The sequence below is a fragment of the Crocodylus siamensis genome, chromosome 2 (assembly GCF_052110815.1).
Source record: "Crocodylus siamensis isolate JL-2025a chromosome 2, ASM5211081v1, whole genome shotgun sequence".
Classification (NCBI taxonomy): domain Eukaryota; kingdom Metazoa; phylum Chordata; order Crocodylia; family Crocodylidae; genus Crocodylus; species Crocodylus siamensis.
The window spans coordinates 100,946,330-100,961,981 of NC_143396.1; the positions used below are offsets into that span (position 1 = coordinate 100,946,330).

Below are 15,652 nucleotides of genomic sequence, written 5' to 3' on the forward strand. Positions count from 1 at the left end.
TCTGTGTGTCATCACCAGCATAGTATAGTATAAGAAACAGGACCGCAATTTTTCTGCCATACTTCCTTTGGATCCAGTCACTCCTTTTGTGCTTTTTTACAGCACTGTGAAAAATAACTAGCTAGAGGACTAATTAAACTACAACTCAGAATATAAAAATCTAGTATCTGAAAGCTAAATGATGCTATTTTTAATCACTTTGTGAAATTTCTGGTCTTGTGGAGATTGGGAAACAATATGAAACGGTGAACAGAGAGAAGCAGCATATCAAAGATGATATCCATGGAACGATAGAAATATTAGCAATATTTACTAAACATTGCTAATGTAACAGTGTAATCTTCCCAGTTGGGAGAACAGGAATTTACAACTAGAAAGCACGTGGTTGAAAGGGAAACTTGCCCTAATTCACCTATCTAAATTATTTTTTCCTGAAATGTGGGTCAAACCAAATAGTTTGTTTTCAGAAGACAGCCAGCACTCCCAAATTACATTTATTCAGAAAGACAACATTTAGTAAGCTGTGATGGTCCTAACAAGGGAAATATCAAATGCTGTTCCAGTTTTATTTTAATGTTTTTTGAAAAGTGAACCAGTTCTTATTGATTTAAAAGTTAACTTTTGACAAATCATGGATTTTAAAAGCACAGTGGAAAGCACAAATAGAAATAGTGATGGACTGTCCTGGGCATTGTCTGAGATTGTAAAATGAATGTTTGCCCCAAGAGAGTTCACTTCATTACATTAGTCCCTAAGTAAGCGCATGTATTTGCTTGTGTGTCCTCCAGTTTTATTCTCCTGTCATCTTTATACTTGTTCCTAACCTTCTTCTTTTTAGTGGTTAATTTTTTTTCTCTCTAACTTTTAATGGTAAGGCTGATTCAATCTTTCTAATCATTACTCTACTTTTACACTTTCCAGAATAAGATACAAGGGAATTCTGTCGAGGAAGTAAAATAGAAACAAAGGACAGTCGTTCACCATTGCATACCTCGCAGCCTACCTTGGGATGACTTTATGCCTTCTTTTGCAAACGCTCCGTCCTTGTGAGATTTGAAAAGTAATATCTTTGTTTGTTAGGCCAGACCATATTGAGATATTGAATATGTCCTGTAGAAGGCAACTTTGAGATTGTCAAGAATCTGGCCGGTTTGAACGAATGCTATATTTGACTGTCCAATAAAGTGTACTGAATGTTGAGCTTGGCTGTTTAGTCTGTTCTTTGTGTGAGCAGGTTAGTTTCTTGGAAAGATACTATATCTTTAAAGGGACACAGTCAGATACCTTGACCCCAAATTTAGGTTTTCATTAACCAGTGTGATCCATTTTTGATTGGATTCCAAAGCAAACAATGCATCCCTATGCCAGTGTATGAGAACTGGAAGGTAAAACTAATTGATCAGTGTGACTTCTTTTTCTTCTTTTCTTTTTTGTATTTTACTCAATTAAGCAAATGGCAAAATGCCCTTTTCCCCCTAAGGTGCTTCTGAGCTACCATATTTACTGAAATCTAAGTCCACCCTGAATTTAAGATGACCCTCTCATAATTAGAATCTTTATATGGAAAACATATACGTTGGCTATAATTTTCCAGGTGTAGAACCTAATTATTGGAAAGCTGTCTTAAATTTGTCTCATCCACTTCCCTCCCCACTGCTATAGCATGGAAAACAGTGCCTGGGGGTGGGGGGATAAGGGGGTCAGGTGGCCCCCTTGCCCTCTTCCCATCCCCCCACTTGCAGCCTTCCTGCCACTGGCACCCTCCCACCACCAGGTCCCCACAGCCTCTGTCCCTCCCACTCACCACAATCCCTCCTCCTTCACACCTGCTCCCCAGTTTCTGCCTCTTTCCCCCTGCCCTCCCCCTTACTGTCAGATGCTGGTGGGCTCTGTTCTCTCCCAGAGTACGTGGGAGTGCAGGCCAGCACTGTCAGCACTGCTGATTGGTGGGGCAGGGAAAAGAGTTTCCATGTGTTCTGTGCCCTGGATGTGACTCAGCCTGATCCAGAGATGAGTTGTACCTGACAGTAAGTGGGGAGAAGTGGGGAGGTGGGGCAGAAGCTGCAATGGGCAAATGGAGGTGGGAAGGCAAGAGGCTGCTGTGGGTCTGACTCTGGCCCTGACCTGGCCTCAGGGTCAGAGTCAGAGCTGCTGCAGCCATGTGCCCCCACTCTGCTTGGTATGCAAATCTAAGATGACCCCCTCCCCACCCTGCTGATAAGGTTGGGGTGGACAGACCTTATCTTAGATATGAGTAAATATGGTATTTAAAATGAAATTTTCTTTTAGAGCATCTGAGAGTGTTTCTTTAAGCTCTGGGGTTTTTTTTTTAAAGCCTCTCTCCTTTGCCTTGAGGCTATATAACAATTTTTTATTTCCTGTTCTGTTCTTCATATGGTGACTGGGGCCTCCTCTAAGGATAAACTAACAGTGCCACATACATTACCTTATGCAGTGTTTGTGCATGCTTATGTGGTATACTTGTGTGCATGGTCTCTTTCTTGCTCTGGACTATTTTCATTTTTAATGGTTTACCCCCTAGTCAAAGCTAAAATAATGCTTTCACATGAAGTCACATTGGGTTCTCTGAACAGGTTTACCCACAGTGCGGTGCAGACAAATCTCAGAGAAAACTTAGGTTTGGAAACAAGAGAAAGATCAACCATGTGGATGTGAGGTAGCTCTGAGCCTGGTAGCTTGGGTAGGAAGAGCAGCCTCGCTGTGACAGCACAGAGCTCAGTCAGGCAGCAAAACCCCTCAAGAAACAGGATGAGTATCTACATGACTAACTTTAGCCAAGGTCCAGGTTACTGCCACCCTACCCAAATTTTGCCATTTTAAAGCTACTTTGGGTATATCCATGGTAGTCACAAGCATGACAGCTGTTTATGTCATGCTCTTTAATTTGCATCTCTGATGTACTAAACTGTCTAAAAGCTTCTAAGCATAAAAGTGGATCTGTTTTATGGCATATTTAAATTAACTCAACTGCACCTAGGACTCTATTCCTTTTCCCCATGAAGTCAGCCTGTAACTCCTCTCTCTCTTTTTTTTTTTTTTTTGATGCCTTCAGTAAGACCAGGTTTGGGCCCATACACTTTTTCTCCCTCTTGCATGATCCTTAACTTTTTGTTCAATCACTTGCTTTATGCTGTCAAACCAAGTAGAATCCAGTTTCATGAGCCTGGGTCATTTCTAGTACCATATTAACTGATGTGGAACAATAACTTTGGGTTACGTGAGTTTTGTAGGCGAAGTCTCAACTTTGAAGCTTATTTAAAATCCAGATGAAAAACTAAGATGGTGAAAGCAACTGGTGAAGTCATACTTGTGTTGCATGCGTGCATTGTATGCCTTCTTTATCGTATTACATACATCCTTTAAAAGGTAATGAAGACTCAGCTGAAGTCAATGAAGCAAAGGAGGCGGCTACAGCTGTAGCTGCAGAAGAAGTTGAAGCAGCACCCACTGATGGGCCTACAAAACAGAAGGAGGTGGCCATGGAAACTGAAGGAGAAAAAGAACTGCCAGGTGCAGATGCATCGCTTGCTGTAGAAGCAGCACAGCAGGAAGCTGCCGCTAGCTTGGAGGCTGCCCCAATGCAAGGTTAACCCATAAATGCGCTTTGTGTGTTTGTCTCTCTAAAAGCAAAAACAACTCTGCCTTTTAATGCAGGGAGAGCTACACTTGACAAAAAATATCGTAGGGTTCCTAGTGGAATTAACCTGCAATGAAAACTAGTATCATCATCTCCACTTACAATTACCTTAAAGCTCATTATAACTTTGAAGGGAGCACCACACAAGATCTTTTATTCCCCAAATGTGTAGCATCTCTGCTGCCAGAGTTGGTGCCTAAAACCAATTGAATGCGTGGTCCACATAGCTTCCCCATTCTACAGGTTTCTAAAGTCAAGTTAGCAAGTAGTTAAAACATACTGTCAATGTTTCAGTGATGCTTTTTAAGGAATCTAAACACTTTATGGGCCATTCCTTTTAGATCTGCATGAAACAAGTTAACTCTAACTCCATACATGTAAGTGTATTTTAGCACATTGAAATCTAAATGAAATTTGGTTTTTGTTGATAAGCAATTACTTTCAGAAAACACTAAACTAAAATCTTCAATAAAAATGGGTGTACCACTGACAATCTAGTTATCATCTTTACATTTCAGGCAAAACGAATTTACAATTAATTATGTAATATGGCTTTGTGTACCCCCCACCACCTACATAGATTTTGTCTGCTTATGACTTATCTACTGAAGATTTCCCTTCTTTGGGATGTCACAGTCACGTGGTTTATTTTACTTTGCTTTTGCTTTTTATGATTAGAGAAAACTTGCAGATACACTATGGAAAGCTAATTAAAAATAAGGCACGAATAAAATGCTATAATTTAACTTAATTTTCATAATAGATAGTGTTGCTGGTCTAGAAATATTAAGCATCTGTCATCCTGTTGTTCCAGATAGGGATGGCTAAACATAAAGGGAAATTCTTAGGGGAAAAGTCATGATTTCCATTTTCTTGTCCATTTAAGTCCTTAGTAAAATAATACATACCAGACATTGTCTCTCAGGTTCTGTTTGAATGGATGTTTTAGTTTTATTTTTTTTTCCTTTAGTGTGATTTTATCACAATGATGAGAAAAGCATGAATGCAAATTTGAATATGATTTGTAGTGCAGTCTAGGAATATATTTAAGGCATAAGGAAAATTTTTCCACTGATGTGGTATTCCTGGAAGCTTTCAGTATTTACGTATTGACCCCATATAATGAAATATACTAGCGCACACTTAATAGACTATGTTAAAATACTCCTTTTAGTTGCAGTGGTAAAGCCTCTATCTATAAATCTAAAAAAATGTAATTGTGAATCAGATAGATAATACATCGCTGATATGTAATATAACGGTAGAACTGTTAATACACAGCCTTGATATAAGAAGAGACCATTCCATTTTTTCTCAAGGGTTGCAGCTGCTGTTTCACTTTGGTCTGTGGAGTATTTTTTCTTTAACTGAGCAACAGAATGCTGTTTGGTGTGCCTCTTGACTTCCTGAGCAGGTATATTTTGTATAGTCTCTCAAACTGATAGATAGATAGATAGATAGATAGATATCACAATCATTAGAAGAGTTTCTACAAACAGTTGCAAAGTAAACAATTTATGGAGCATGTGTATGTAGTAATAAATGTAGCTTAAACAAAGGCAGCAGTTTTCCATTTGCTTTTGATGGGGCAGACAAGTTATTTACCGTATATGATGATGAATATGAGCTATGTGGTGGCTTGTCTTCATTTCAGGTTTTTATAATCTGTTGAAGTTGTCTGCAATGACTCTTACAGTCTCTGTAAACCAGGAAATTGCAAAATAGTGTGAAACAATACCAAGACTGTTCCAAAATCTCTTGCTATATAATTGCTAGTGACTAATTCCAAGCAATGGTCTAATATGTAGTAAAGCAAGAAATCAGAGCTGGGGAGAGAGACAAGGTACAAAAGTATATCTGAACAGCTTTGTTCTATGGAGCTAAGTGTGTTTTAATGTCTTCCTCATAAAACATGCTTGCAGAAAATTGTGGCACTTAAAAGCTGTGACTCCTGCTTCCTGTTTCTGGGTTCAGTACACATATTCCTTTCTTAGCACTTACCTATGTGTAGATGTGGATATCTTAAATCCTGTACGGTATATGTTTTATTCTTGTCTATGGGAATTTAATTGCCACTGTAGTTATTGGACACTGAGACCCAGTTATTTATTTTTGTGTTGTGCATTAGTAAATGAGGCATGGGACTACACTTGGGGTTCTAATTCTGGACTTGATGATATCAAGTATTTGACAGAAAATTATTACAACATTGATTAGATCTGAAAATACCTGACTTCTGAATTAATGATCTGTTTCTAGAGGCCTATACAGGGGATGGTATAGGTACTCAAACATTTAGATGGAATTGTTGGTAGGAAGGACATTAAATTTTTGTGGTATTCTTCCCCCATGTTCCCTTCCACTGTCCCCCTTAAGGGAAAAAAGTGTTTTTGCAGTTTGTTGGATCTTTGGGTTGCAAAGTTGCAGGCAAAAATACTTTACGCTACTTTGTCAGCTCTTTCCTAACTTGTAATATAAAACTTCAGCTGCTCAACAGCCAAAGATTTATCTTTGCTCCAAGTTTCATGTCATAGTCCTGTAAATAATGTAGAAGAGAATGTCCTGTCTACAGTAACCATTGCTTGTCCCTTTTGAATCTGGTACATTATTTTTTTGGTACTTGAAACACCTCTGCATGCTGGTTCTATTTACCTGCTGTTAAAAGTTGTTACTGGTTAGCCATTACAGCCAAAGTACCTGCCTGATTACAAATAAAAACAGTGGTTAAGAATCATTAGTTTCTCTGCACACTCAAATATAAAATTTTCCTCCTTGAGACTTAATGGAAAACAGTAGAAGCAGCTTACACTACTGAATTATTTCTAATCACAGTAGATGTGGAGAGAGAGAGAGAGATGGCATTCCCAGTCATGCTGATCTTAAACAAATCAGCAGCCAGGGACTGGGTTATGACAATTTTATTTGTGGTACTTACCTTCAGTAAACAATCTTTTTCACTTTTTTAACTATTTTAAATGAAAAATAATAAAAATAAAGATAAGTTCCACTAGCAGTATTAATTAAAGTTGCTTGATGCATTCCCTTTATTAAAAAAAAAAAAATGAAATAATGTGACTCAACAAGTTTTAGCTGAATTAGCTATAGCAATATTTCCCCCTTTTTAAAGTGTTCACATTTTTAGCACTGCTGATAAAAGTATGAACTTTTTGAGTTACTTGCTTTTTAAATTATGAGCTAAGGGGAAAAGTACCTTTTATGAAGAAACTAAATACATGCATCTGTCTACAGTTTTGAAGTATTTTTCCAGTATATTGTATGTAGACAAATCTTCACTGTTTACCAAGTGACAAATTTAATGTGTTATATATTGTTCTTCTGCAATACAGTTGGAAATATAAAAACTACAGCTAGGGAACATTCATCTTCAAGTGTATGGTTTTGAAAAGAAGCAGCTAGATTGGGTGATCAAGATAACTAAAAGTAAAAATCAAAGCTATAACTACTATATATCCAGAATTCTCTTCTACTCCAACTAAAATAGCACAGCCCTTCATTGATGCCCGAGTTCCTTAAAAATTAAAGATCTGTGACTTTCATTTTACATTGCCCAATGTTGCTTTCTCTAGATAGAAACCACTGCAGGATTGTGCCATGCTTAAGAGCTAATTCTGTTTCATTTAGGTTAGTGGAAGTCTGATAATTTATTTCAGCAAAAGCAGGATGGGACCCTTAATGTAACTGAAGTGAAGGGTGTGTGGGCAAGAGGAATCCTTTTGGGACTTGGCTAAATGCTTTGTTTTAAGTGTTGTTCTGGAAATGTTGTGTTGCCTCCATGCTGCTTACATTATTTTGAACTCTGATTTTCTTAATAATGTGAAATTTGTGTGAATTTTACCAGTATCCTATTTCATAATTCATATTCTGATAATTTGGAAGTGCTTAAGTGCAGTTAGTCTTGGGAGAGTATAGACACTGTGACATGCATAAATCAACAGGGCACCAACTACAATGTCATGAAAACATTTTGGCTGTTTTATGACCTAAATATTCACTCCCATTACAGTATTAATAGTACAGGAGAGGGAAACACATTTTACTAATTCAGAACTGGCATTAGTTACTACATATTTTTAATTTTGAACCTGTTTCTTTTACATAATTTCATCTTCCGTAGATTTAGGGCAGACAGCTATACCTGTAAGTGGCTGTGGCTACATTTTCTGTCTAGTATCATGACTTTTTGACTGATTCATGTACATTATATAAATATGCTATTTTTATGCATTTTATGCTATTTTTATGGTGGTGGTATAAAGAAAACATATGTGCTACTATCCAGCACTCTTTTTCAAATCTCTAAGCATTTTTTATAAAGTCCTGACTCTCATGCTGACAAAAATGAGCATAAGAACTATAAAACATGTAAGCAAACTGTGCATGCCTTGGAGAATAACTTAGATAACTAAAATCGTGCACTTGAACGTCTTTGACCGTGGAATAAAAATTCTAAAAAATACTAATACAGTATATTAGTACTTTATATTTTTAGTTTATTTTTCTGCTTTTGATGACATTTCTGTGTGAACAAGAGCTCTTAACCTAACTGTCTTATGCTGCAGTGAAATCATAATCCTTTGTTTAAGACTACTCCATCCATTCCCATTCATATAACTGATGTTGGCAACTCTGACTTGTTCTGACAGCTATTAATTCAAAGTCAGATAGGAGGGCAAAATGTAGCAGGAAATGCTTAAATACTTTCAAGAACTGGGAAAAGTAGTGAAGCTAAATTATAAAAGCTAAACACTTCAGTCTGAAACTACCTGTTAAGACTAGTCAGTGCTACCTTTTATTTGAAAAGTGATTGTCCTAAATTTCAATATGGTCACCAGCTATAGGCTTTGGCTTGCTTTCAAGTGCTTGAACTGATCTGTCTTGCCTGTCTGTCTCTATTATACCCCTGTTTCTTATTCCTGCTGCCTGAAAAAAAAGAGTGAAAAACCTGAATTTATGATACAGATAGGTGGATTACAATTACGTTTCCTTCCAATTTAAGTGCTAGTTAATGATAAACTAGTATCCTAGATTCACAGGAAGGTCTGGCATCTGGCTGGAAGGGACCTTATAAGGTCAGTTGGTCCAGCCCCTTTTTCAGGGTAAAAGGGGCTGGACATCCTTGACTAATATTGCCCAATACAACTTGACTACATTTTTCTTGCTGTCTGTCCCATACTTTTCTATGCAGTGCAGTGGTGAAGCTAATGACTGCAACAGCAAAAGCATTTACCATTGGCTACACTTTAGTAAATCTTTTGAGTTCTAGAGCAATACATTAAATAATGAAAACAACATTGTTTTGATCTTGCAAATATTAAAGCATATTTGAAGCACTGCCTTGTCATGGATAGGTTTAGAGAGAATAAATAGATGGGATTAGCATGTGAATGTGCCAGTCTTTTCTCTGTTAAATAGTTCTCCTGACTCCATTCAAAACATGTCTGCTATAGTGACAGTAGTCCTGTGTACAGAAGCAATCCGTCTAAACAAGTGAGTTGCTAGTGGTTTGTTTGTTTGTTTGTTTTGGGGTTTTTTTGGAGTGGGGGTTGGTTTTGTTTTGAGGCTTTTTGGAAATAATTTTTGCTGAATCTTGTAACATGGTAGCGCAAAACAACTAAACAGAATAGGATGTAAATTATTTTGTTTAGTTTGCTGTGAAATAGTACATATCCACCGCTGTTTTGAATGTTTATCATAACAACAGGAGGATAAATGATATTTTGAGAACTCATTGAAATATACTAGTTAACAGAAATACGTATATGAATCTGAGTACATCTTAAACTTCTGAATCAACTCATTAGACTGAAAGTATATCTTTCTAATCAGATTACATGAGCATGTGGCTTGGGAAGGGGAAAGCTCTTCAGTACTAGATGTTGTGGTAAAATACAGGCTAGTCTCAGGCTGGGATCTGAGAGGCTGAGGATGATGTTCCTGATCCTCCCACTGACTTGATGTCTGGTTTTGAGTAAGTCACTTCCCTTTATTTTCTCTTCTGACTATTATAGATCAGGGTGTCAAACTGATTTGGCCAAATGGGCCAGAGAATGGCATGGGACTGGTCCACAGGTTTAACGAACTAGGAAGGGCTGGCCCTGCAGGCCAGAGCAAGCCCACAGTACCCACCTATGCAGCTCCCTCTCCCACTGCAAGCCACATCCAGTGCATGCAGCACTCCACGTTGTACCAATTCTGGCTGGATTGGGATGTGAGCTGTACTCAGTGCCCGCACCATACAGTTTGGGGTAGATGCTGTGTGTAGCATGAATACCAGACTGCCTGGAGTGGGCACCAGATCTGGTATGTTGGGGACCTGCAGAGATCTCCCCCCCATGTCTGGCTTAAATCCTGCATTGGCTGGAGTGGGTACTGTGGGTGCTGGGTCCAGCATGTTGGGAAAGGGAGGGGTGTCCCAGAATGGTCCCATTTGGGGCCAGCACTGGGGGTTGGAAGACATGGCTTTGTGGACTAGATCCAGCCCATGGACTGGACCTTTGAAACCCCTGATGTAGATCATGAGCTTCTCAGAAACTGGCTGTGTGTTTATAAACTGAGCACAGTGGTACCCCAGTCTCAATTGTGGCCTACAGATGTTCTGTCATACAAATAAAAGACCACAAGAGCAAGTATTTATCCACGTTTTTTGGCCCTCTTCTGTTTCCTGCTGTTTCTCTTCATCCTCAGTCCATATTGGATGCACTGATCACCGCTTTATTAAGCCACTACTAAACAATAGCTCCAGTAATATGAAGTTTAGAACCTTTGTGATAACCCCAGGAAAGGCATTTTTTAAACAAAAAATGTTTGATTCAATTCTGAACAGGAGCTAGTGTTGTAATACTGAAGTCACTCCCACTTGGAAGATAGTGAAAGTAAAGATCTTCAGTGACTCAATAAAATAGTACATGCAACAATAACATACAAACATGCATTGGGAACAATTGGGGCTGGGAGAAAGCTAAGAACTTTTAAGGTTAGAGAGGTAATATGACTGGTGTAATGATTTGCATAGTTTCAATGGTATTTATGTTTTAATAGAACATGAATAGGCAATGAAAGTAAAAGCAAACACACTTGATGGTGATGAACATGTATTTAAAATTAATAACATGATTTTCAAAAATAAGTTTGAGATGATCCTTTAATTAGTAGGATTTTAAAAATGATGCATCTGCAGTTTCATTATCCTGGATAAAAATAATAAAAAGAGATCACCTCAGCTAATAAGATTGAGCCTGGGACAGTGTTAATGTTTAAATTACACAAAACAGTTTTCTTTTGGATGAACCCAAACTCTGTTCATGTACCTTACAGTAAATAGGGGATGAACTAATACATTATTTAAGAGTGTTATTACAATGCAGTGTTCAGGCAATGTTACTGATGCTCTCATTTGACTATGCCAAAATGGGTTTCTTTGCATTCTCTGGTGCTCGTTCAAATGGACATTAAGAATCCCATGCTAATTCTTATAAATAATTGAAGTAATTGTTACTTCTGACCTATGTTTCTCCTTGCAGTGAAGGGTTTTTTTTTCGCCATGGCACAAGAGCTACTGTAACACGCAATTACAGTAGTATGATTATATATAATTACTTATTAGTATGATTTGGTGCTTTATTTCACGTGTATGTATACAACAGCTGCTTGTAGAATATTAACATCTTGGTGGCATATGAAGTATTGTTAAAAACAGCACCAAAGCCTTTTTGATCACTTGCACATGTACATTTTCCATGTAACCAGCTTTGTAATGGTTAGTAGTGTATTTTTGTTAAATGCACCTGGGGGTGGGAGGGTGCCAGTGGCAGTAAGGCTGCAAGTGCAGGGGGAGGGGAGAGGAGAAGAGGGCAAGGAGACCACCTGATCTCCTTGCTTCCCCCAGCCACTGTTTTCCTTACTATAGCAGTAGGGAGGAGAGCGGACGAGACACATTTAAGACAACTTTCCAATAGTTAGGTTCTATGCCTGGAAAATTATAACCAATGTATATGTTTTCCATATAAAGATTCTAATTATGGGAGGGTCATCTTAAATTCAGGGTTGACTTAGATTTCAGTATATATGGTCCTTTAGTCATTGCAATGAATTAAGGAGGTCTGTGTTTGTGTAGGAACTAATGTCTTACAAGATACTTTGCTTAGAAGCCAGTTGCATTTAGTTTATAAGATATTTTCTATAAAAAAGAAATGAATTTCTTGTTGTTTTGCTTGCTTGTACTTCATAACTCTTAACAGTTTAACATCTCTGGGCTGGAGGATTTTTCTGTTTTCTTCTGCAGTGTGTGCTTGTAGATATGTTATGAAAAAAGAGATTGGCACACTCTCTGATCATAATGGCACACATAATCAGGAATCCCAACCCTTCTTCAATCTCTTTCACTTCCTTCAAACCCTTGGGCACTACTTGAGCACTCTGTTCAGGTTAAGTTATTAAATGAGTGACATGCCAATTTTGTTTTTAATTTCCTGTTATGCATAGGGTATAATAAGGATAAGGAAGGAAGGGACTTACAAAGCTTCAACTACATCCAAAGTTCAGGGATACTGGGGCTAGAGTTTTTTGGCCCCTCCACTCATAATGTGAAACCTGGAGTATTTCAGGCAAAATAATGTTCAGAGCAGCTTCCCTAGATCCACACAGAAGGATTGCATCCATCTGCGGGGACATCTTATTTGAGGATTTTTGGGGGGCTGAGATGCTCAGTCTTACCAAGAAAGTGGTAGTTCTGGGCATATGCAGAAGCAGAACTTCAGGAGCCTAAGGAACTTTACTAGTGAAAACTTAAGCACCTAAGGGACTAAGTAAGGTGTTAAGGATTGTACTATTAGATTGCGGTGCCTAAATTCCACTTAGATACTGACCCACAAAAAGATTTCACTTTTAATACAATCAAGCCTTAGTAAACCCAAGGGTTTCTATCAGAGCAGATATTTTGATAATGACAAAAGGAACTGTCTAGTAAAATGATAACTTCAGAGAAACTAGGAAATGTAAGCTTTTGTTAATAAGATTCATGGTTTCCTGCATCTCCCATTAATTTGAAGCCCAGTACATTCAGTCATGCTAACAGGAGTTACCAACTTTTACAGCTGGCCCCCTAAGTTATGCAGAGGAAAGCTTAAGTTATCTGTGAAATCTCATATGTAGTTGTTGCTATAGGGGTGATGGGAAAGCTTACATCCCTGCCCTGTGTATTAAACTAGACCTGTAGTACAAGGAGAAAGGAGTTCTCTGTTGTCAATCTCTTGCACAAGAGATATAATTAAAAAAAAAAAAAAAAGGTGGACCAAAGGTTGATGCTAAAATTTTGACTGCCATCAGATTTGCAACTCTTCATGGCATAAAGAGTGCTCAGATATTTTCTTCCTCTTTAACAGGGCACAGTAAGGCATTTCTCTGACCTTTGGCTTGCACTGTAAACTGATATGCTATTGTTCTTCAGAAAGAGAATTTATCTAGAAGGCTTCAATCCCATAATACATTTGGTTAACTCCTAGTTCAAACATGAAAAGAGTAGGCTAATATTTTTGTAATGTCCTAGTAAAATAAAAAGCTTTCAGTTGCAAAGTGTTCTAAATGGTAAACACAGTATTTCCTTCTGCATGTGCCCTCCCTACCACCCAATGTTTCTTTTGAGAATATTTTTCTTTAGAATTACTTGTGTAGCATTGGCTAAACTACAGAAGGTTTAAAACAAAAAAAATATCACGTTGCACTCCAGTTTTGTTCACATGAATAATATAGCTTCAGGCAAATTCCAGCTGTATTATGCAGGTCAACTTGTATTATTTTAGCTTCAAAAAGTTATGCAAATAATCTGTTCAGAAATATTTGAAAACAATGTTCTGTATTAGAGAGACCAGTCTTCTTTTGCCTGACAAATTAGCTGATGGTTCATGGAAGATGTGGCTCTAAGTGAAGAATTGCAATCATTTTAATAGAAATAACTCTTGATTTTTAGACATTAAATAAGTGTAACGTATTTTGAGAGTGGGAGAATCCTTTCTTCTCCACATTCTTAGATTTATTTCCAACTTAAACATTTGCTTTCAGTTTTATGATTGTACCTTTTCTACCTTTTTAAAGTGGTTTAACAACAGAGTGGTTAAGAATCCTGCAGCTCTAGAGCCTCATTTTGGACTTGTACCAAAGGCTGTCTATACCAGATCTTTGGACAGTGAAAGGTGGGCAACAAGTGAGGCTAACCACATTGCTTTCTCAGGTACCTTGGCTACAGTACCACTAGTGCCCTAACCATGCTAGCATAGGCCATGTAGGCTTGGGAAGCCCTTTGACTCTTCAAAACAAGAAGAATTTACAAGTATTAGTACAAAGAACTTGTAGTTTAGATGCAAGTGGCAAGATGGAAGCACACTGGGTTTCTTGAGTTACCTATAATCTGTCTGTGTAGACATTAAAAAAACCTAAAATGAAAAGTTTAAACTCATGTAAGCAGGACATGAGACCACAATAACCAAATTAGGCCTACTGTTCTCTTATGAGCCAATATAGCTTGTTGCTAACAAAGCAAAGAAACTCTTAAAATTTCATTGAACCAGTTCAAATCGCCCAATACAGGGGTGGCCAGTCTGGAGCATGAATACCACAAATGTCAAGGGCAGCCTCTGTGTGTGGCATACAACAAATTGGGGCAGTGAGTAGAAAGTATACCAAGAGTTTGGCCATAGAGCATAGAGTAGGGAGCAGGAAGCAGAGCAGCTGATCGCGCAGAGGAAAGGGATTTGAATGGCACTTAGGGAGGGTGTGGGTCTAATTTATGGCATGCTTGCCAAAACAGCTCCCACAGACTTAAAACATCTTCAGTTGGTGGGCAGATGCTTAGGCAGAATCCATGAGCACTTACAATATGCTAAAAACTCTGAATTCAGGTAGCCTTATTTTTACTTCCAATTATTTATCAATGTTTTGATACAGTCAACTATGACAAGCTCCTCTGCAACTACCATTTTAATTAGAGGGAAGAAAGAAGGAACATATTTTTCCCTCAGATAAGGTGCTTCATTTGTATCTCTCCTCTTTCTTTTTAAGTACAGTTTAGAGTAATGTGAAAAAGTTGTAGCTTTCTTAACAAGTTCAAGTATTTTCCTTCTCAGTTACGTTTTTTTCTATCATTTCTGCCCTTCAGCTGATATTACTGAAGAGTTGCACTAAAGCTTACAGCAGTGACTTAAAATATCATCATCAATATTTTTTAACTACAAGAATTATGGGGCTTAAGGAATTGAGGGCACAGGTAGTTTTCTCCTCCATCCTTTCAGTTGTGGGCTGTAAGCCTACGAGAGATGGATGTATTGAAGAGGTGAACTGAAGGCTCTGATGGTGGTGCGACTGAGAGAGTTTCAGCTTCCTTGACCACAGCATGCACTTCAGAGATGGAGGTCTTCTCAGAAGGGACAGTATCCACCTCATGCCGAAGGGGAAGGCACTTTTCTTGGCAGGGATGGCAGACCTCCTAGACAGGGCTTTAAACTGAGATTCCTGGAGGATGGGGGGGGGACAACGAATGGAACACGCCTGGGGGCCAATAAACCATTACAACAGGAGACAACAAGAAGGACACTACAGCATGAGCTGAGGGAATGGAGCTTCCTTGATGTGGCAGGAAACTGGGGACCTCCAGTGGAGGGCTCAAATGCCTAAACACAAATGCCAGGAGTGTGGAGAACAAACGGGAGGAACTGCCCCCCCGGCCTCCCCCCAACTTTCCAGCAGGGACTACAATATCATAGAAATAACAGAGGCCTGGTGGGACTCTATCCATGATTGGACCGTAGCTATAGAGGGCCACATCCTGCATAGTATGGATCACATAGGGAAAAAGGGTGGAGGTGTAGTTCTATACGTAAAGGAGCAGTAAACCACCTTGGAACCTGAAATTGGTATTAAGGAAGGGAGGCTTGAGACCCTCTGGGTCAAGGTACAGGGGCGACGTGGTGAAAGGAACCTAAA

General features: G+C 38.5%; 1 protein-coding gene across 2 annotated transcripts in view; it reads left to right on the forward strand.

The window, feature by feature from the left end:
• LOC149870575 (uncharacterized) overlaps positions 1–15,652 on the forward strand; it is a 42,466-nt gene that overhangs the window by 5,662 nt on the left and 21,152 nt on the right. Inside the window, exon 4 of one of the 2 annotated variants that reach the window (XM_090036530.1) lies at positions 3,388–3,606. In XM_090036530.1, the coding sequence (XP_089892656.1) occupies positions 3,388–3,606 (219 nt within the window). The remainder of the gene's footprint in view (positions 1–3,387; positions 3,607–15,652) is intronic. The other variant, XM_090036531.1, reaches the window with a different exon arrangement.